Source organism: Pelecanus crispus, chromosome Z (genome assembly GCF_030463565.1).
Source record: "Pelecanus crispus isolate bPelCri1 chromosome Z, bPelCri1.pri, whole genome shotgun sequence".
Taxonomy (NCBI): Eukaryota; Metazoa; Chordata; class Aves; order Pelecaniformes; family Pelecanidae; genus Pelecanus; species Pelecanus crispus.
Window position 1 is genome coordinate 29,217,099 of NC_134676.1, and position 23,836 is coordinate 29,240,934.

General features: G+C 42.3%; 1 protein-coding gene across 1 annotated transcript; it reads right to left on the reverse strand.

Moving 5' to 3' along the window:
• Positions 1-267: 267 nt before the first annotated feature.
• Positions 268-23,399, reverse strand: LOC142596649 (rho guanine nucleotide exchange factor 28-like). The gene is made up of 5 exons (XM_075726438.1): positions 23,201-23,399; positions 7,815-7,998; positions 6,364-6,544; positions 1,536-1,608; positions 268-383 (listed from the first exon to the last, which is right to left on the reverse strand). The coding sequence occupies exons 1-5, from the start codon at positions 23,397-23,399 to the stop codon at positions 268-270; spliced, it is 753 nt and encodes a 250-aa protein (XP_075582553.1).
• Positions 23,400-23,836: the final 437 nt, after the last annotated feature.

Here is a 23,836-nt window from a genome sequence, read left to right on the forward strand (position 1 = left end):
TAGGTAGGTGTGCCTATGCCAATATCTATGCCAAATATCTTTGGTGTAAAGAGAGGATGAAAAGCTTTAAAACCAGAATCCAAAATGAGACTAAACATCCTGAACTGGTGATTCTCTCTCTAGGCTATCAATATCCACTGATGTTTGCTGTCTGCTTGTCCCAAGTCAGCCTGAATTAAAACTGCTTTTAGTGAAAAATACCAAAGTAATCATCACCTAGAAGTTTTACTGCCCAAGCTACTGCCACATACAGTGATACCAATCCATTCACCTTCTATCCCCGAGGAGCAGCATAAAGATCACACTGGTCAGAGTACAGCACTCCGTTGAATACCCAGAGTCAATGCATTTGCACACCGCATCACCAAAGTCATTCACAAACCCTGTATGTTAAATTACCACTTACATTTATAGTAACGGATGATGCATAGTTTGCAACTGCTAACAACTGCTTATCATTTCTCTGCAAATTTACCTTCTCATGGCAGAACACTTCTTCCTTGAATGCTGCTGGAGAAGTTGGGTATAAACCCCTTTTCCAGCACTAACAACAGCAGCCTCCATGTTTAAATATGAGCTACACAACAACTGTGTCCCCATTTTATCCATTCACTCAAAAGTTACTAGCTGATGCCACCTGGAACTGCAGTCCCATTCCTTTCCCTCAATCCAGTCCTGATCCTGTTGGCAGTTTATGTAGGTGGTTTCATTTCTGCTGCTCTCAGTAGGGCTGCCTCCAGCAGAGCCACTGAGCAAGACCGAGCCTCTTGCAGAACTCACAGTTTTCAGCTTGTTGCTTCATCCAAATATACAGCACCAGCCACAGAAGCAAACGGCCAACTGATGAAAATTTTTAATAAATTCCTAACAATCATATGTAAACACCATAGGTGTTATACTTCTGATGCTGAAGAATGACCTTTTTTGTATGATTTTCTTTTCAGCTCCAAGAGATGTTTGCTCTGAGGTACACAGGGATGTATTTTGGTAATGAAAGAGCTTTCTCACCAGCAAGCACAGTCCTGCAATCCTTACAGAGGTAAACCACTCACCAAAATATTGAATGTCTAATTGAAACACATGGGAGTTTTGCCACATTAAGAAGTCTGGGCTGGATCCCAAAACTATTCATACAAAACGTTACTCGGCTCCTACCTTCATTAACTTGAGTTACTTGGCTTTACTGCAATTTGCAGGCTGGAGCATTCATTCAGTTAAACACTGCCCTCTCCTGGAACCTTCTGACATTTTTCTGGCTCTTACAATAAAATTAGCTAAGGTTTTTTCAGTCACTATAAATGACATAATATTTTGTGAACAATTTCAGTCTGACATTGGAAAACCGATGCTCTGCAGGGAGTATCATGATTTACACAACTCTGGTAGTGTATGACTTGCAGTTCCTCTGTTGTCTACTTACAGGTTTCTAATGTCATATGAAACATGATCTTTCTGAATAAATAAATAGTGTATGAATCTGTGCCAACTTTCCAGAGCTTTTAAAGACTGCAATATTATGGAATAAAAAACTGTACCTTCTACAGAGTTTGTAGTACTGCAGGGCATTTTTGGACCTTCCACTGTCTCAACTTGGTTTGAATTAATACTCTATAAAAAAAAAATCAAAATTACAGTAACTGTATTTGATGCCCATGACATTTATTTGAAAACTCAAAAACAATATCAAAGACTAGCAAACAAATATGTTATAAGCAACACTAAAATGATTGATAAAGATTCCACAAAGTATTTTATCGGTTACCCTCCAGAGGAAACCAATAGCAATTCCTCAAGAGGGAAACCAATAAAATATTTTCAACTACAGAAAGAAGTTACCTCCTGTTTACATTACATAAGGCATCTAAAGGATCACATTCAACATTTGTACTTAATTGTTTATAACCTTCTCCTCTATGAGAAAAGCAGCACAGCAGCTTTGCACAACAGCTCTGTTCAGAAGTCTAGTTAACCTTCAAAGCAACCCTATAAAGTAAGTCGTTTTGACAGATAGGCAATACAAAGAGCCTAAACCAGGACTGAACACTGACTACCTGGTAAACCCAGCCTGGAAGGCAGAAGCCCCTCCATCCCCACATCCATGGTCCCTGGCTAGGCTGACCCCTCACTCAGATACACACACTGACTATATCACTCCTGCTCAAAAGGAAGAGGTGGCTGAGATCCAGTCCCTTATTTTAGCAATTACCTTCAAAGATTATAAGCAAAGGGGGTGGAGAAGAGAATGTCTCCCTTTGCATAACTTCATCTGCAGCTCTGCTTGCTTCTAGTCTTTTCCTCTTGTTAGGTTGCCTGTGTGTTTGCCACCTACCAGAGCAGCAAACAGAGAAAAGGCATGGTATCCTGAATACGAAAGAAAAACTCAGGGATGACTCTGGGCTGAACATTGCAGCCAAACTGATTTGGAAGCCACGTAGCTGTGAAGCTAGCTATATCACCCACCTCTGTGGGGGTAGTTGCATTTTTCTCTGCTTGTCTGTTGGTGTGAGAGACACTTTCCTACTCCCACACCTACCAGGCAGAAGTAAGTCAACTCCTCCTTGGGAAACTGCCAAATCTGTCCACCATCAGGCAACAAAATTACTTAAATTATCATAAATTATCTTAACAATTTTGAATGATTATATGGTTTGGCCTTTCTTTTTTTTTTTTTTATTACCCTGACACCGTTTCACATGTGTCCATTAGTCCACGGATTTCTTTTCTTCTCGTAGAGGACCTCTCCCCCGCACTGGCTGTGCTGTCTCCAGCAACTGAGACAGCCAAATGGATCACCCCCACATGCTGCTTAGGGCTCTGCTGGAGGTGCACAACAAACCACACGGCCTCACTGATGGGCATTGCTACCACCACAGCAATTTCTGCCCCAAGGATGTTGTACAGAGTTCAAGCAATTACACACTCTTCCCCACCATCTTCAGAAAGCTCTTCTCTGTATTGCCTAGCACAGCCACAAAACCTGTGGGTTTACACTTTTTGAACTGCAAAGCCCCTGCACGTTTCCAGTGGAGGCATGGCTCCCGTATGGGTAACTCTAGCTTACCAACAGCTTGTTTGTTTTAACTTTTCCATTACTCTTTCAGACTTGTAAGGAATAGTCAAGGGACTAAAAGAACCCACAGACCACGGACTGAAGAACATACTTGAGAAAGACTGGGATTTTCTTGCATGAATAACTGCAAAAATAGTTTGTGCTACTCCCTAAGTCATCCATTTCACACACACAAATCCAATGCTGCATGCCACCATAACTGAGACAAGCTCCTTCTCTTTAGTCCCTGTCTTTCTGACCCAAGCCTAAAATAGCAATGTGGTCATTTATGCAGTCTCAAGATACAATAAACTAGATGTACAGTCTTAGTCTGCTGCAGATGAGCTGAATACTCCAGTACAGCAATAAATTCTACCTCTAAATTCTACTGACCTGCCAGCCTCACCTCTGTGCCTGGTAAGATCATGGAACATACCCTCCTAGAAGCTATGCTCAAGCACATAGAAGACAGGGAGGTGATTCGAGACAGCCAGCACAGATTCACCAAGGGCAAGTCCTGCCTTGACCAACCTAGTGGCCTAGGAGTGACTGCATCAGTGGACAAGGGAAAAGCAGTGGATGTCATCTATTTGGACTTCTGTAAAGCCTTTGACACAGTCCCCCACAACATCCTTCTCTCTAAATTGGGGAGATATGGATTTGATGGCTGGACTGTTTGGTGGATAAGGAATTGGCTGGATTCTTGTATCCAGAGGGCAGTGGTCAATGGCTCAATGTCCACATGGAGACCAGTGACAAGTGGAGTCCCTCACGGGTCCGTACTGGGACCAGTGCTGTCTAATATCTTCATCAATGACATAGACAGTGGGATTAGAGTGCATCCCTCAGCAAGTTTGCAGACGACACCAAGCTGAGTGGTGCAGTTGACATGCCAGAAGGACGAGATGTCATCCAAAGGGACCTGGACAAGCTGGAGAGGTGGGCCTGTGTGAACCTCATGAGGTTCAACAAGGCCAAGTGCAAGGTCCTGCACCTGGCATGGGGCAACCCCCAATATCAATACAGGCTGGGGGATGAAGGGACTGAGAGCAGCCCTGCGGAGAAGGACTTGGGGGGACTGGTGGATGAAAAGCTGGACACGAGCCAACAACATGCACCTGCAGCCCAGAAGGCCAACCGAATCCTGGGCTGCATCAAAGGAAGCGTGGCCAGCAGGTCAAGCCTCTACTGTGCTCTGGTGAGACCCCACCTGGAGCACTGCATCCAGCTCTAAAGCCCTCAGCACAAGGACATGGAACTGTTGGAGAGGGTACAGAGGAGGGCCACAAAAATGATCCGAGGGCTGGAGCACCTCTCCTACGAGGACAGGCTGAGAGAGCTGGGGTTGTTCAGCCTGCAGAAGAGAAGGCTGCAGGGAGACCTTATTGCAGCTTTCCAGTTCTTAAAGGGGCCTATAGGAAGGATGGGGAGAATCTTTTTAGCAAGGCCTGTTGTGACAGGACAAGGAATAATGGATTTAAACTAAAGAAGAATAGATTTAGACTGGATGTAAGGAAGAAATTTTTTACAATGAGGGTGGTGAGGCACTGGAATGGGTTGCCCAGAGAGGTAGTGGAGGCCCCATCCCTAGAAACATTCAAGGTCAGGTTGGATGGGGCTCTGAGCACCCTGATCTAGTTAAAGCTGTCCCTGCGCACTGCAGCGGGGTTGGGCTAGATGATCTCTACAGGTCCCTTCCAACCCAAAGCATTCTATGATTCTGTGATTCTCTATTTTAAAAAGACTATGTATTGCAAAATCTCTAACGCCCACCTTACGCTTTGAATCCAACTAAGGGCTGCAAGTCCTTATTTGCAACAGAAAGAAAATCGATTCTTACCTTACCTTTTGGACAGAATACACAGTCTAAACGTGACAGTTTGATCATCCCCCCACATACGCTCCAGGATGATATCTGGTGTATAGGAAATTAATTCAACCATGTGCTCTTCCCAATTATTCTGGCTTAGTTCTGCTTTATTTAAAGTAGTTCAACACTGATGCTGGGCAGGGGGTGAATAGGGTCCCCACAACAGAGGATCTAGACTGCTGCAACTAGAGGAATGAGCAAAAGGGAAACCCACAAGTGAAGGGTAGTAGGATTTTTCCTGAAAATACCAAGTGCAGAATTTTGCACCCTTTGAGAGTCTTTGTCTCCAAGAGCCACACAAACATCTAACATACCACACTTCCTTTTTCCATTTCAAAGACTGAAAGAACAAGAATTTGGTGAGTGCAAGAAAAAGCCAATGATATAAAAACCAATGCATTCTTCATTACAGTCTTGGTTTTGCTATTCGGTTTAATATTGTTTCCATGGAAAAGCTACAGACAAATGGTAGGTATTCTGCAAGCTACAAACATGGAATAACTTATTTGTATTGGAACAAATCAAAATCTTGGCAGTGTACATTGTACAGTGTACACGACATTATACATAAGGACCATATAAGACATCACACAAGTTTCTGTGTTAAACATAACACGTGGATCACATTCTAATTTAAAAAAAAAAACATGCAGAATGCAGTAAAGATAAGGAAAATCAGTGCACAGATAAGGAAACCTGAAGTTAAGCATGGAAAAGAAAAGCTGAATTTTAAGACCAGAAAAAGAAAAAAGCCTATTTTTAGTGTGGTTTTAGTTCACTAGTTTTATATAGTCATGCAGTGTCAGTCTAAAAACATAAATGACTACCTGCATTGCTATTAAAGAACTTGTGCTTTCAAGTGTTCTCCTCCTTACTTTACTGAAATTGAGAGATGTCCTGAAGAATATCACAGAATATCACAGCAGTGCTCCAGACACCTTACAGTAAAATAAGACCTACTACACCATACCTAAACTCTACAGCAAAAGTCCATACTCTGTATTTCTGCTGTAAATTATAGACTGGGGTTGGCTTTTGATAAAGGCTCCCAGGCATTACACTATTAGTTAGACAAAAGAATGGAACTAAATTAAATATTTCAAAATACCAACGTGAATACAATGGCAATGCAATTAAAGACAGAGTTTTCAGGGAAAGATATTCACTGTAGAGTCCGCAATGATTCAAAAACAACTTGGGAGGTAAAGCAGGCTTTGATAAAGTTCTCAACATTTCTTAACCTCCAGCTTCATATGTACAATGTGCTACACTTACACAAAGTAGAAGTCCACAACAGTAATCCTGCAATTACACTGGCCATTAGTGACATAGGCAGCTTAAACTAAAAGGCTACTCAAGAAAAACAAATCCTACCTGAAAAGTCTATAGCTGGAAATTATTAAAGAAAATCTGTGAAAATGCCGTGAGCTAGATAGGTACCTACCCGGTAAAGAAGAGATCTGTCCCAGAAGTATTTTCTGAAGAGCTTAATGTCTGACTCCAGCAAGTGCTGTGCAGTGTGTCTAAATGTCAGCGTCAGAGCTCCTGATGAATGAACAAACTGCAAGCAAGCACCCTTGCTGATCTCTGCTCTTGAAATGTCAACCGAGTGACTACCCTGGAAACTGGAACGACACACTCTTTAAACCAACGCAGATGCTCCGCGCACAGGTAGGAAAAAAAACACAACCACAGCAAGCTTCCTGATCACCTTCGGCACAGCCCGTGAGGATCCCAACGCACCCGCTGCAAAAACCAGAGGCAGAAAATCTGAAACATCCACCGAAAATACAGCTGGGCAAACAAATACTTACCAATGACTCCGTTCAGGCCTAAGAACACACAGCTTCTTCTAGCCATCGGCAGGGAAAAAACAATGTCAGCTCTAGATGGTTACTCACTAGTAAAATAAGCCGGAAAGAGCAAGCTGTGACAATACCTATTTCTCCTTATTGCTGTAAATTAGCAGTAGTACCTTTTCCTGTTAATGTTGCCATATATAGCAGTAGGACACGACTGGCAGCTAGCAGGTTTGTTATCCCACGACAGTGAAAAACAGAAAGTATCTCAAGGGAATACAGCATTGCTTGGACGTTACAAACAAACGAGACATTCATAACATAATGTACTGTACCATGTTGAAAGTATTTTTTTTTCAAACTGAAGTACGGATAAGTCTCACATAAACTATACGCTGCATGGAACCAGAACCAAAAGAGCTACATACCAAAATAAAAATGTAACCCAATTCTTGCTTATTTCTATTTGCAAAGAAAAGCCAACAGTGGGAAGAGGCATCTGATGCTGAACATTTGGTACCCCAAGACACACACACACACACACACACACCATACAGCTCCTCAGGTCCATACAGAGGAAACTCTGGACAGCTGAAACGTGCCAGAAAGCATTTGTCTTTTAAGTCATTTGACAGTAAGGCAGTTCTCTGGCAAAAACAGAGTCATAGCTGACTCTCCCTTATTCCTTCAAACCTGAGCTTTAGAGAGGTCACAAAGTCTGCTGAGGTTTTGTGAAAGTCAGGTCCTATGGTTGTGTTTATATCTAAATATTTCGCTATATATATTTTAAGGGGTGTCTTTACTTGTTGGTAACATGTCAGTATTCAGCTGCAATAGTGCTGGGAGAGGTACCTGATGGTGCATCTGGTCCTCTGTCACTTAATTGACTATTAATTGACTTGCAAATGTAACGAAGGATGCACATCATACACTTCCTTTAATTGTAAATACAAGTTTATCACTTAAAATGGTAATAATGGCAAAAAGCAACAGAAACCAACACAAAATAAGCAACTTTTGAGAAAAACAACATTACTCCCCACACCCCCTAACTGGTAAGAGTTTTTCAGAGGAAGCAGAAAACAATTATACTTACTTTGTGAAGACCTCAACAAGTTTGAAGTGCCTGTTTTGTAAAGCCAAATCTAATGGTGTTGCTCCATCCTCATTAGGTAATGCTAATGCTGATGACCCTCCAGGCTGGGCTGCTAAGAACTGGGAAAGCTTAACCAAGCCCAATTTCATCACAAGGTGGAGAAGAGTTTCTTTATGTTTAGGCTCTGAAAACACACAGCAAACAAACCAAATCATCGGTAACAAAACCCAACTTTTTATTTGCTAGGAAGCACCAAAAGAACCTTGTTATAGTCTGCAGAAATATCACAGCTCAAGTTCAGACTTACAAAAGTACTTTGGCAGAATCCGTCTTTCACTGAAATCAACAGAGTTAGATACTTAATTGCATCTGTGGAGCTAAACTAGGATATCCGAATACCATGTAATTTCAGCAGTCAAAGAAAACAGACTGAATCAGAAAATCTCAATATTTCTCTTTCTTCTACATAGTATAGCATTCAGCACAAGAGATGCCCCAATATACTGCAGAACACAGTTAAGAGGCAATTTTCCAGCTGCTTTGCATTGCTTCAGGAACAGAAGACATCTGGCAGCATGGCCAAGTATCTACATTTTTAAAAAAAAGAAAAAAAAAGGGTGTGATTTTTCAAGGCAGGCTGCTTATCAGCATGGTAAGAGATCCTTAGCAGCACAGCAAGCCATAGGCTAACACACATGTGGGTAAAATATACAGGATAATTCTTGTGTCTCTCTTTTCAGAAAGATGGTCTCACCTGCCAATACTACATAATCATCAAGCTCAACAGGATGAAGCTTAAAATAAAAGAGTACAGAACGACAACTTAGTCACTAGGTGCTGATTCTCCACTCAAGCCCTTCCCTGGCCTTTATTCAAAGAATGGTTTATCTGTCTACATACATTCTCAAACACAAAGCCTCTGCAATTCAGAGGTAATAAATAAAATAAAGCTCAAGTGCCACTCAACCTGTTCATTACACTGTTATTTTGATATGAAGTTAAACATAAGGGTACTTTCACAAGGGTCAAGTATTTAAGGACAGTTACTCTACAGCTCTCAGAACAAAAAATCCATTAGGTTCCCAGTGATTTGTGACATTCCATTGAAATTTATCATATTGATTCAACAGACTTTTTCTTCCTGGTTACCCAATCAGTTCAAAACACATTACTGAAAATTATAAACTCCAGTGGCAAAGGAAAGGTGAAGCTCCTGAAGCATATGTAGGTACGTGCACACATTTGTGTAAATAATACAGTTAAAATGTACAGCAAATTGCTGTCAAATTTCCTCTCTGCATCAATATTTACAAGATAAAACTGCCTGATTGTATTGGGTTTTGCATGGCAAGGTTTTGGTAGCAGGGGTACTACAGGGGTGGCTTCTGTGAGAAGCTGCCAGAAGCTTCCCTATGTCCGACAGAGCCAATGCCAGCCGGCTCCAAGACGGACACGCTGCTGGCCAAGGCTGAGCCCATCAGCCACAGTGGTAGCACCTCTGTGATAACATATTTAAGAAGAGGGGGAGAACACGGGGGGGTACCGATGAGACACAAACTGCACTGGAGTGAGAAGTGAGAACACGTGAGAGGAAGGACTCTGCAGCCACCAAGGTCAGTGAAGAAGGAGGGGGAGGAGGTGCTCCAGGCACCGGAGCAGAGATTCCCCTGCACCCCATGGTGAAGACCATGGTGAGGCAGGCTGTGCCCCTGCAGCCCATGGAGGTCCACGGTGGAGCAGATATCCACCTGCAGCCCATGGAGTGGAGGACCCCACGCCGGAGCAGGTGGATGCGCCCAAAGGAGGCTGTGACCCCGTGGGAAACCCGGGCTGGAGCAGGCTCCTGGCAGGACCTGTGGAGCCATGGAGAGAGAGGAGCCCATGCTGGAGCAGGTTTGCTGGCAGGACTTGTGACCCCGTGGGGGACCCACGCTGGAGCAGTCTGCTCCTGAAGGGCTGCACACCGGGGAAGGGACCCATGCTGGAGCAGTTCATGAAGAACTGTAGCCTGTGGGAAGGACCCATGTTGGAGAAGTTCATGGAGGACTGTCTCCCATGGGAGGGACCCCATGCTGGAGCAGGGGAAGAGCTTGAGGAGTCCTTTGCCTGAGAAGGAAGGAGCAGCAGAGACAACGCGTGATGAACTGACCCGCAACCCCCATTCCCCATCCCCCTGCGCTGTTCAGGGGGAGGAGGCAGAGAAATCGGGACTGAAGTTAAGCCTGGAAGAAGGGAGAGGTGGGGGAAGGTGTTTTAAGATCTAGTTTTTATTTCTCATTACCCTACTCAGTTTTGATTGGTAATAAATTAAACTGATTTTCCCCAAGTCAAGCTTGTTTTGCCCATGATGGTAATTGCTGAGTGATCTCCCTGTCCTTATCTTGGCCCACGAGCTTTTTCATTATATTTTTCTCTTCCCTGTCCAGCTGAGAAGGGGAGTGACAGAGCGGCTTTGGTGGGCACTTGGCATCCAGCCCACGTCAACCCACCACAATGATGGAAAGCAATCCCCTAGCAGAGAGAGCAGTTATGTAGCCAAAAATCTAATAAACATGTTTTTCAGTAACACTTATGCACTGAGCAAAGGTATCGTGTAGTTACATGCAAATACAGTGGTTAACAGCTGACTCCTGTTCAGTTTAAGTACTGATGGTACTACCATCCAAAAAAAAAAAAACAAACCCTTGAAGAGTCCTCAAGAGGTCTCTAGTCCACTCCTTAAGGCAGGATTGGCTCAACCTAAATTGCTTGTGACAGATGTCTCATCTGTTCTAAAAATGTTCCAATAACAAGAGGTTTTCGTAACCTCCATAGGCAATCTACACAAGGGATAATTTTACCCTCACAGTTACAAAGATTTGAAATGCCTAACCTAGCTCCCCCTTTCTCTGTATAAGCCTGCTGCTTCTTGTCCCATCCAAAACAGACATGAAAAACACTTCACTCCTTTCCCTTCGCAGCTTCCTTTTACATAATTGAAGGCTGCTGTCATGTCTCAGCTGACTACATCCTCCCCGGACATCTTAATGGGAAAGTTGCTTTCTGCAAAGCTGGACCTTTTGGAATATCCTCTCAGAGCTGGAGGGCAAAATCATTAGTCTTCTTTGAAAATGTTGGACTTGAAGTGTTATAATATGAAAGAAACCTGTATCTTCCCATCTCATAAAGCCAGAATGGTAAGGAACCTAAGGAACTTGCTCTATCACTCCACAGGGAAAATTAGTGTGGGATCTCTACTGGTAATCAGCTTTTGCTCTGAATATTTAATGGCAACCCATCCAGGATCTTTTACCTTTCTGTTTCACGTGGAATCAAAAACTTTCAGACACAGTCAAATCCCAGAAAACCAGGTCAAACTTCCTCCAATAAATGCTACAAATTCCAGACATCAGATTAAAGGGGAGCTTCAGGACACAGACTCTAGCACTGTGCCAGACAGCAAACCTGCATGTAGTGTCTGAAACCTTTATTTCACTGCAGTTCTAACACAAGCAGACACATTAACAAGATGCAGAGGGGATTCTTTAAAGCAGAATATCCCTAAACATATACACAATATGTACCTAAGTATTTCTAAAACACACATATGAAATGTCATGTCATTTTTTTTAAAAAAAATTCATCTTCAAACTTCCCTCCTACTTGTGGCTACCCAACATGTGATCTGGTGCATTAGCCTGCCCATGCAATGCTTATTTTCTCCCCAGGTTTTGGGCAATAAAATTGTTTCTTGATCTCCCGCTTTCAGATTCTAGGTAAAAATGTGTCCAGCTGGACACAGGATCTGCTGCAGAATGCTAGGCCACAGAGGAAAGCAGTGAACTATGGGTTTTTTTCCTCAAAGGTCTGCTAAATATTTCTAATTTCAGTCTTTGGAGACAATGATCATTGCTGCATTTTAGTTACAAACATTAATCATTAATGGTATGAATTATAGTGTTTACATATCTATTAAGCAAGATGGCATATATGTTTCAAAGTTTTCAAGTACATGTAACCTTTAAGTCCACTGAATCCAACTCAAGCATTTGCAGAACTGCTTCACTAAAATAGTGATATGGAACCATAGAATGGCTTGGGTTGGAAGGGACCTTTAGAGGTCATCTAGTCTAGCCTCCCTGCCCCTCTGCTGATCTTTCAGCAGATCAGCTTGCCCAAAGCCCCATCCAACCTGACTTTGAACACTTCCAGTAATAGGACAGCCACTTCTCTGGGCAACCTGTTCCAGTGTCCCACCACCTTCATCATAAAAAATTTCTTCCTTATGTCCAATCTAAATATACCCTCTTTCAGTTTAAAACTGTTGCCCCTTGTTCTGTTGCTACAGGCCCTGGTAAAAAGTTTTTCTCCATCTTTCTTATAAGCCCCATTTATATATTGAAAGGCTGCAATAAGGTATCCCCAGAGCCTTCTCTTCTCCAGGCCCATAGGAGAGGTGTTCCAGTCCTCTGATCATTTCTGCAGCCCTCCTCTGGACCCACTCCAACAGGTCCATGCCTTTCTTGTGCTGGGGACCCAGAGCTGGACGCAGTACTCCAGGTGGGGTCTCACAAGAGCAAAACCCACGCAGTGACTCAGTGGCTGGCTAAAGTCAGCCCATAGGGAATATGGAGGCATGAGGATCTGACTCCAACCCGCAGCTTCAGAGCCTAACCAGGCACTACTCATCAAACACCTCGGTCTGCCTGGATCTAAGACATTCTTGATGGAGGAACATTTAAATGAGAGGGCTCAGACTTCCCAAAACCTGTCCAGAGATAGTGGAAATGATGGCTGATATGCCACTTAAAAAATGGCAGACCGCAGTTCAACTTCTTCCTCAGCCAGGTGGGATTTGAACCCACACACATCTTCAAACTTCCTCTGACCACCCGTCTGGTGGGAGTACGCCCTGTCCCCTCCATTGCAGAGTAACCGAAAATGGATTACGGTGCAGAAGGAAACCTAAGGGATGCGGGGCAGAAGACCAAGAAAGCAGCTTGGTCTTTGAGACTAAAGACTGACTACAACACAACAATCAGCTGGGAGAAGTCTCTGCTGTTTGGACATGGATGCATTTCTCATCATACTGTCATCAGATGTGAAAAATGATTTCTTAATAGAGATTGATAACATCATCTGTGCTTTGCACTGGCCCCAGTGCTATTTCTGTACTTCAGAGAGTGTCCCCCACAAGGACTTTAGCAGACTCAAGGCTATGCCACCAGTCTAGACCCCAGCAGAGCACAGCCAGATGCCAGGCACCAGCACTCCCTTTTCTGGCATGTTTATACGTACACTGGGGAGTTCGAGTTTAGATGCCCAGGAAATGCTGTGGTCCAAAACATAGCCCCTGAACAAACATTGTGCATTTCCAGGTTAAAACATTCACTAAAAAATGAGCTTTCAGAATTGCTCCTTGGTCTGGAGTACTTAAATTCTGCTAAAGTCCACTTTAGACATCAAAGTGAGTTCTTCAGATGTTTCCAACTAGACCATTTTTTCTATATATAGTGTTAATAAGCAGCCAGCACATAAGTCCATCTAATTAAAACACATGCAAATATATCAAGCAGTACTAAGCACACTAAGCATCTGATTAGATACCAACCACACCCCAACCGTTAGATTAAAAACACAGAAACAAAAAGGGAAACTTTACTCTGAACTCCATCCTCTGATTAAAACTTTGGCCTGCGGCCACTGGGTTTCAATGTATATTGTAACACTGTAAAAAAGCCAGATAAACTTGCTCTGGGCAAGGTAAGATTAGGACTTTCCTGCTCAGCAAAAAGGGAGGCCTTAGGAAGCCTTCCCTAATGAGGGACAGCCTTCTCTCCACTCCAACACTGCAGCAAATAAAGTTACTCTTCTGTGGCCAAATCTTGAAAACAATGCAGTATGATTAAGTCGGCTACAAAAGAACCTAGGTTTGAAAATAACTAATAAACAGTAATTAATCTTTGTGGTCTTAAAACACCACCTACAATAATAACTTCTATTATCTCACCACAAATTCTCTAGCAACTACTTTTTATCAGCCCAACCTAACAACCTTCATCTAACCTTAAGCTAAATTTGTTCATGACTAGCTTGAATGCATATGGTAGGAGAACCACCCAGCAGCTCCATTGGCTGTTTTTACCCCTGATGCACTTAGAAACAGCACTTGCATTCCTCCCCATCCTTCACCTCTACAGACTGTGTGTTTGCTGGGCTACTCTCCTCTTGCTTCTCCCACCTGGCTTGCCCAGGAGTGAGCAGAACCTGATGACATAAAGCAATTACTAATAGCTTCATGATACTAAAATCCAAAATACAAATTGTTGGAAGGATAAATGGAAAGGTAAATGTGTTCTTTCAAAAAAAAAAAAAAGGAAAGTATTTTTCACCATGAGGATGATCAAACACTGGGACAGGTCACCCAGAGAGGTTACAAACTGTCCTTGAAGGTGCTCAAAATCTGACTCTGAGGAACCTGATCCAACTTTGAAGCTAGCCCTGCCCCAAGTGCAGGGTAGGACCAGGCCACCTCCGGGGACCCCTTCCATCCAAATTCTGCTGCGGTTCTATTCCAGGATCAGCAGTATCAAAGCAAAAAAACCAAAAAGACATGGATGACTGATGATAGGCTTTTTAAATAGACCTGTCTAAAAAGAAAAGATTTGCACTAAAAAAAAAGGTAAAGTTCTGAAACAACTGGTCTTTAGCATTTTTTTTTCTTAAGAACAATGTCCAGATCAGTTCTCCTCATTCACCACTTCTTACAGCTCCTCACTGTGACAGAACACATGGCATTTTCCCACACTTTTCACTTTCTTTTCCCCTTCCCTTGAGGAAGATTTCAAATGTGGCAAAATGGGGGGAAGGAAACAAAAAAAAAAAAACCAACAAAAAGAAAGCTATCAAGAAATTAAAAAAAACTATGTTGTGAAAAAACAACATAATTAATTCAACTGCATTCAGTGGCAAACAGGAGGAAAATAAGGAAAAAATGAAAACACAAGGCTTCTTCAACATACTCGTACTTAAATGGTATAAAATACCATTTTCCATCTAGACACATAACCAACAACTCCTAAGACCTGAAAGATGCACTGCTGGCTGATTCATACAGAGCCAGCTACTGCAAGGCAGGTGGTGCTGTAAAAGATATGCACTATCAGGACACTGTTTTGCGTGGCATCCCAATTCTCCAGGCCAAACACTCTGAATTACACAGAGCTGAGCCAAACACAGTCTGTTTTAAACATTATATAAATCCTTTTGTTCTTCCTTGCACCTGAATCCCTTCCTATGTTCAAAACAATAAACTAAAACCAAATATTTCTCTCTGACAGAAATGACTAAGCCCTTTCTGGGCTGTGAATCTCATTCATTTCCTGGAAGGAGACTAAAAACCTCAAGACTTGTGACTTGAAAAGCAGGGGGAGACATCAAAACTGGCTGACAAATTCCAATTTTTCCTGGCTATGTACTTTTACACATTACTGTTCATTTTTTCATTTTTCTGTTAGGTGTCAGATTGTTTATAAAGCCGTCTTCAGTGCACCCCTCTGCTGCAAAAACACACACAAGTGGTTTTGTGAATAGATAGTGGCCTCAATGCACAAAGTCAGGTACATGACAGCCCATCTGAGGGCAGGGCTGTGGTGGCATCTTCCCTTTCCACTTACTGAATATCTGGAACATCCCTCTTTTCTTTAATTAGTTCCCCTACTCATCATACCTTTATCAACTAACACATGGAGGCTGGCACCAATGCTGCAGAAGAAAAGGAGGAAACGGGAAGGTTAAGCTCCATCACAAAGGTGGACTTTAAGGAGTCTTGCCCCAGCAGTTTTAGCAGCAGTAGGGTTAGAGAACACTCCCATCCACCAACCCTGGCATGGTGCCACCACCTACACCATCAGGTGAAGTTTCAGTTGACTATACTGCAAGCAGTGACCCCAACAAAGATGCAAAACACTACAGGAGATGGTTTCTGTTACAGGGATATTCCTTATTCTTTTGTATTGCAGCCAAACACTCCCTCGAGCTGTTTGGTTTAAGACACTTGTTTATTGAGCACAATGGGAGTGCTCAACACCAGGCGGGGACACTCAGCCAGGAGCAGAGAAGGACTCTCCAGCCTAGTGCTGACCCAAGGCTGGGTCAGTCCATAGCTTCATACCTGTGTCTCTCCACCAGCAGACCAGGCTCCTGAGCCCTACTACTTATATATTGCCTTAAATAGGAAACTTAATCTCTTGTATCTCTTACAGTACTTGCTCTGCTGTCACTCTGCATATCACCATCTCCTCCAAGTGCTAGAGGCTTTTCCCGAAAAGCCCCTTCATGTTGATAGGGATCTCAAACATCTCTCTGCTGTTATTACCACTGGCCGGGAGATGAGGATCATACACTGGCTGGGGACCCGCAGGCTGAAGCGTGCTTGCCAATATCTTGCCTCATGCCGCAGGTTTCTTGGTCAGCAGCAGTCACTGGAAGACACTCCTCTGCTTTTCGATGCCCAAGCTACCATCCACCTCCCTCTGCCCTGCACAGTTTCCAAAGGGGCGAACTCCTACAGGGCCAATGATTTGTCTGTTTCTCTAACCCCCTAAACTGTCTGGTCAAAAAATATTACCTCTCCTCACAAATCTCACCACACCTAGAAATATTTATCCGCTGTTCCCAGTGTTTTCCTAATTCCATGAAGGAGAACAAGCACTTTGCCCCCCTCTCCCTTTCCTTCCACAGGAAAAAAGAAAACTAAAATTCCAACTGAGGAAAAAGCACAGACAGAATTTTCTTTAATTTAGACCAAAAATACGACACGCATCAGCCAGGTTTGAACTGGTGCAGCTCAGCAGGAATGTGTTTAGCACCAAGTGGAAACAGTAACAGGATTTACAAAGAAAAGGGCGGGGACAGGGCAATAAAGTAAAAAATGCCACAGAAAATGGAAGAGTGTTCCCCAAAGGCAGACTCTAAAGCTGCGAGGTTGGGTACTACAGTTCACTCCACAAGACCTATTCCTAGAAAACAATTATGAAGCATTTATGAAATAAAATGGAAATTCTTGTTCTTCATGAAAGGGAATTAAATAAGCATAGACATTGTTCCCTTCCCTATGACCTACAATTAATTTTCATAATTCAGGCTGTAATTCTATTGCTTCTATTAATAGCCTCAAACCTAAAAGAGCACTCTTCTTGAAAATAACTAAATAGTGGCAAAGCCAGCAGCAACTGTTCTTGTTTGATTAGCAGCACCGTTAAGTCACCCAGACAACCTGAACTCACCCTCCCAGCAATGCCCTTAAAACAACCAGAAACTGAGATGCTCTCAGCCTCCTGTACATAAAGCAGACTCCCTTCAAGGTCCACATTCCTGTGCTCCACTCCCCCTCTGACAGCCAAGGAACGTAAGCCTGAGTGTGTCAAGGGCAAAAAAGTTGCAGTGAAGATGCTGAACCTGTGTCCTTGCCAGTGTCCTAAAAGACTACCCTAACCTGATGGTACTAAGAGAGGAAAGGTTACCTGGAAGCATTTTTCTCATCCAGATCAAACCACTCCATTTTTCTTTCTTCTTTTTTTTTGGTACACTGAAAAACTGTGGGAAGAATCTCCTTTTTTTGAGCAACTTTAACGAGTTATTTGGCTTAATATTTAATACCGATTACCTCCATAAATTGAACAATACAATTTTCAGAAGGAAAATACCTTTTATGAAGGTAACAACCAACAAGAAAATCAGCTTTTCCCTCTCCCTCCTCCCTACCCCTCCTTCCCCTTTCTTCAAACCCACTAGCAAATAAATGTCTAAGCATAGCACTACTGTTGGGTCCCTAGTTTCCTCTAGCAGCAAACTGCTTATGTGCCCAGTGATCTCAGCATCTGACAAGTTTGTGTGAGTGAGCAACTCCTGACATGGTTGTCACACAGGCACTTATTACAAGTGAGGATTACCAAAAGGTTCATGCTTTCTTGTTTCTTTTGTTGAACTTTAAATAATGTGGCTAACAAGTCCTGACCTGTGCAACTGCACTAAATTCCTCAATTATTTGCAATGCTCCCTAGACAATCCAGGCTCCCTCTTTATCCAATCCTTTTAATGCCTTATAAAGGGAATACAAACAGTTTTTCTGAATAGCAAAACTCCTATGAATAAATTATTCTTCTGTCTCTCCATCAACCTGTACGTCTCTAAATCCTCATAAAAATGAATGAGGTCCAAAAACACCAGATGGTGCAATAATTTTCTCCAGTGATGTGTCACTAAAAAGTAATTTTTTTTCCAATATAAATAGCCCAGCAGCTCTGAAAACTGACAGAAGCTCACAAGCATGAGGTCCTAACTAGTGATGGATGATAGCACCTACATCTCTGACAACACTGATACTAAAAAGAACATCCTGACACTGTCAAGGCAGGAAGTTGCAGAGACAGCAGGTAGGGAAAGAAGGTCTCATCCTCTTTCTAAATCCTCATAAATCCCCTGTTTCTCATCCATTTTGATCTTTTTGGAGCATGAGGAAGAAATGAAGTGCTGGGACAACCCTTTATCACCTCATGGTGGAAAATGAAGAACCTTCTCCTCCTCTTCTCACCTGTGCTGAGATCTGAAGCACTCCTGCCCTAGTCCATCCCCTTCTCCCTCCCTCTCCTTCCCCTGCATGCACAGGGCTCCCTCAGCCACATACAACCCCCAGCTGTGCTTGGCCTCTTGGCTTTGGGGACAAAAATGCAGCGATGGGGACAGCACGAGGAAGAAACATGAGTCAGTGCTTCTAGGAGTCAGGTCTGAGACAATATGGCTGTAAGAAGAATCAAAACTATACTTTCAGAAAGGAGAGAGAAAGGATACAGGAGCCAAAGAAAAATTATACAAACTGCTTAGAGGATACCAAAATAGATGTCAGTCCCAGATCAAACCTGGACCTCAGAGAGAGAGACAAAGGGAATGACTGACCTCCCTCGGGCTGAAGGAGAAGCTGTCCAGAAAGCTTTCAGGAGCCCCCCGCTCAACGAGGGCGGACAGTAAGCACTGCCCAGGCAAGACTGCACTGAGAGCTCCTCACCATGCGTGAGAATCATAGAATCACAGAATGCTTTGGGTTGGAAGGCACCTTTAGAGATCATCTACCCCAACCCCCCTGCAGCGAGCAGGAACATCTTTAACTACATCAGGTTGCTCAGAGCCCCATCCAATCCGACCTTGAACGTTTCTAGGGATGGGACCTCCACTGCCTCTCTAGGCAACCTGTTTCAGTGCTTCATCACCCTCACTGTAAAAAATTTCTTCCATATATCCAGTCTAAATGTACCCTCCTTTAGTTTAAATCCATTACTCCTTATGAGCATCGCCATCAGGCCCCAGGAATTTGGATCAGTTTTTGTTTTATTCAGAAACAAGGGGAAAGATCCCAGCTTCATTTAAGAGCAATGACTGGGGTACAGAGGGAGATGTTACCTCTTCAATGCAACAGTACCCATGAGGCCACCACTAATGCAGCATGCTCAAGACATGCTCATCTAACATTTCAAACGTTCACAGAGACTTTGTATAGTGACTGGATCACACATACCTGCTTTTCTGCTGTATTCAAATTCTGTTTATGTATAATATTTAAGTCTGAAAAGTGAACAAAGTATGAAAAAGACAGAGCAACAAAAAAACACAAGTCCTATAGAAGACTCATGAGGGCAACATACTCTTTTCCATGCAAATGTTGCAGTACACCTGAAAATTAACAATTAGCATAACTAAAAATTTTTTAAAAATTGCTATTTGGATAGCAGCTGCCCTGGTAGAGCTTAGTCTGGTGCCAGCACAGCTGATCTCTGACCCTCCAGAACCACAACACTCCCAGCATAAACTTCCCATGTTTCAAGCAAGCAGGTACCCGGTTGGCTTTGCCCAAGCATCCCTCAGTACCGCTGGTATCCTGCTGATACTTCTGGGTTAGGCTTCAATTGCTTTTGATCAAAAGCTTAACCAAGTCTGTGAACAAAACTACAGCTGATTTCTTCAGGCTTTGAATCCAGGTCTTCATTGCTAAGGTCCAATGGCCATTCCAGCAGTTGAGTAATGTGAACACATATTTACTACATGCCAAAATGAAACAAGTAATGTGTTGGTTTTTTTCTTCTTTCCTGTCTAGCCAATATTTGAATGAGACTTGGTATTTGTTTTTACATCTTTTGAAAGATCTGTTTACAACAGATAGATAAAAACCATCCTTCTCCTGAGGAAGGCAGTAGCAGATTTAAAGCTATCTGTCATTAAGAATTAGAAAGATTTAAGATGGGAAAAAAGCCCTCACCAAAAGAAATGAGCTAAGTGCTGTGTTTTTACTTCCCAAAAGCTTGCATGAATCTCTGTTTCAGTTTGGCTCTTATGGAAACTGCCTGTCCTCCAATTTTTAGTAGTTTGAAGTACTAAGAGGAAAACAGCCAAAAGTACCAAATTTTCAATGAAAACCATGTGAAGCCATCAAGTTTAATACTGTTTCCAACCTCAGCTATAAATCAGCTGGGTCTGCAAAAAAAATTATACTCTTCAGCAAAACATAACTACAGTTTTCTGTTTGCAATGAGACCTGAAACCAGGAAAACTTCACCTGATTTTGTTACAAAACTTCTCATAGCACACTGTAATGTAAAGTTTCATGTATATTTTTATCTCACTTCCTCTACAATGAAAAAAAAAAACCACAAAACTTTTTAATGATACTGTCCCCAAAGAATTATCATAGTCATAAATAAAGTATAAACACTGACAGAACCATGATAAAAATTATATTTACTCTGTACATCAGAATGCCTACAGTAACACATTCTTCTGTTCTAGGACCGTCTCCTTTTTGTCTGAGTAATTAAAACATCTCACTTGGTTGGAATCATGGCAGCAATATTTCACTGCTACAGTTCTTGCTTTTTTTAAACAGGCAGCTCTTTAATCTTGCAAAGGCAGAGTCTATTTATAAATAAAGAACTGCATTCACAGTGAGTCAAGGCACAAAAAGCTTCTGGAGAGATTGAGTTACAATAACCATTATTATCCTTTTTAAACCTCTGGGCACAAACGAAATCTCTGATCACCCCTCTCATACTTGAACAGTTTTTCATCTTAACCACAAAATAAAGCACAAGGGTTGAGAACCTGAGATAAAACAGTGAGATACTCTGCTCTGAACTGTGCATCTAACCACCATTAAAAGCTTTCTAACTTAAAATAAATCCTTACCACCTTCTGAGCAGCTTCCAAGGATGTTCCAGGTTGATGGCAATTCTTCATGAGCAATAGCCATCATCAAATCATTATCCAGGGACTGCAGATCTTTTATCCTTAGCCCAAACTTATCCAGCAACATCTTGTGACTAGCAGCAGTGACACATTCAGCGTGATCGACCAGAAAGCGAGACAATTTGCAAGACAGATTCTCTCTGTAAGTGATGAGACAGCTGCCAAGGACCACTGGTGAGTATCCCCTTGTGTACATTAACACAGAGACAGAAACTGCTTCTTGGCATCCATGGCCTGTAATTATAATGTAAATTAATCACTAACATTACCTATGTTCAGAAAATACATTCATTTTTCCGCATTCCTCCCCACCTCTAAAAGCTGTGACTACTCATCCAGAATTATTTTATTCTTCCCTCTAGTTACACCTATTTGTTGTAGGGCATCCACCAACCATTTCCAGTGATGAACTTGGATTCAACTAGACTGTGAACTGCCAGTCCCCCCAGTTGTACTGACATAATTAATTCTAGAAGCAGTCTTTCTAGGCAAAGGTTCTTTAACCACAATGGAAAGAAAAGGTAACCTCATCAGGATGAAATCCCACAAATCAAAAGTCTGAATGTTCTTGGATAAGAATTAAGAAAAATGAGATGCTTGTGAAAAGAGTGGCAGAGTGGCCTTCCACACAAACTCTGAGTAATACATCTATTTATTAACACCCATTTTGTACCTACCCAGTGTCTCAATGTAGGCCAAAACCCAGAAGCTTTTAACTAAAGCATGCTTCATGCTTTTGTCAGACTTGATTAAATGCTGTTATCAACTCTCTAACTTAAAGCTGGGACTCTTGAGGACCAAGGGAGTTTGTCTCTCAAACCTCTTAAGCACCTTGTGCATTCCTTCTCCTCCTTTGCCATCTAAGTGAGGGTGGATGTCATACATCTAGAAGAGGTGCAAGCTGTACCTCTCACTGGAGAGCTAACCATGACATACGATGGGTGCAAATCTAAATTTTCCAAAATATCCCTGAATAACTACAAGTATACATGCAATCTGGTAACTGCAGAAGGAAGCATGTACTTACGACATCTGTGGTTGTTTTTAAAGCACTCTGCATTCTCTTATGTTTCATTTGGCCACTACAAAACAACACTAACATCAGCAGGGCTATATTTTAACCTCACACTTTATTTTCATCTGTTCATGGCTTCTGTTGGGAACAGGCAGAGGATTAAGTGTTGCCTGTAGCCTCCTGTTTTTATTCCTAGCCCAGAAGCAAGCACTTAACAGTGTCATTTCAGGCCTCTTACCAAAAGGAAAAAAAAAAAAAAAAAAGAAGACTTTGCTACCCTGGAATAAGCCTAGCATTGCATTTTCTCCATGACAATTATTTACCATTTTCAGGATCAAAGAAGCCACCATGTAATGGCAGCAAACTTTCACTTTTTATACTCAGCAGTTATTTTCAGACTCTAAATCCCCTTTAGAAAACAAGAACAAATAACAAGCAGATCCTATTGCACAGGTACATCATGTCTATAGCCAGCTACTCACACAAATTAAAAGGTCACAAAGCACACAATAAAGGTGACAACCAGGGTTTATGTTACATCCATGAGGGGGACAGTGTCAAGGCAAAAAGCCGGCTGGGAGGCAACACAAATCTCCCGTTTGCAGCGAGACACCCTGAAACTGTTTTCCCAACACCTCTGCACTGTGTACAGCTCCAGCAGATTTCCAAGCGTCACACACCTCCACCATGAGGGCCTTGCAAGCCAGGCTGACTGCTGCACCCAGGGAAGGCTCAGACAAAAACATGACTTTTGCAGGTGTTAGGATGCCCAGAAGTGAACCGTTGTGGCATAGAATTAATTCATGTTAAAAATGATGCCCTCCCTGAAAATTGCACTTTAATGCACACCCAACTATGAAAGCCCAGTAGCACTGTCTATGCCTGATACTGTGCTGGTGTGGATTGCTACAAAAGGCAGGGTCACCTATGGTCAGTCAAACTCAGCCTGGATCCTAAAGGCCGTGATTCAATTCCTGCATTTCCTCCATTACAGAGCCATAAAACAGAGTTATACCAAATCGTCCAGTTGTGCCCAGCTTTGAAATGGGGGTGGCGTACAGCAAAGAGTTGAAAAACGTAAATAGGAGTTAATTCTCACCTGGAACAATGGACCGAAGAGCACTGTCACTAACTCGCTCAGCAAACATTATGTGCCTCTTCAGGGATCCATCATAAACAAAGTAAAACTCAGCGTCCTCTGGGAGGTAAATGTCTCCATCAAATTTTGCATTTATAGTCACCTGTCCCTGAGAAATGAAAGTGCTTTCAGAAACATCCAGTAAATTTCTCATCTCCATTGACATATACTTCAGATGCAAGTTTATTATAACCTTTTCAACTCTACAGAGGCTGTGATCCAATGACAAATCTGCAGTTTTCTAGTTCCACTTAGAAAGTAACACTGGGTTTATGCCTGCAAAAGCAAAGGTGATTCAAAAAACTGCGTTTTAAATAATGTCTTTCAACTAACTCCTTTCATCCTAATATAACTGACCTTTTACTTAAAACCCATCAGAATAAGCGACTCAGCGAACCAGAGTATTTTGATATTTACAAAAGCACACTTTGTGTTAAAAAAATCTAAAAATTCAAATGTAGTTGAAATGATCTTAGACTCAGTTTACAAAACAAAATCATGTAATTCTACAACTGACTATGCTGGTTTCAAAAAAATACTAGTTCCCAGATATCTGCCCGTGGGTTTCTTTATAGTAAATAGAAAGCAACCAGCCAA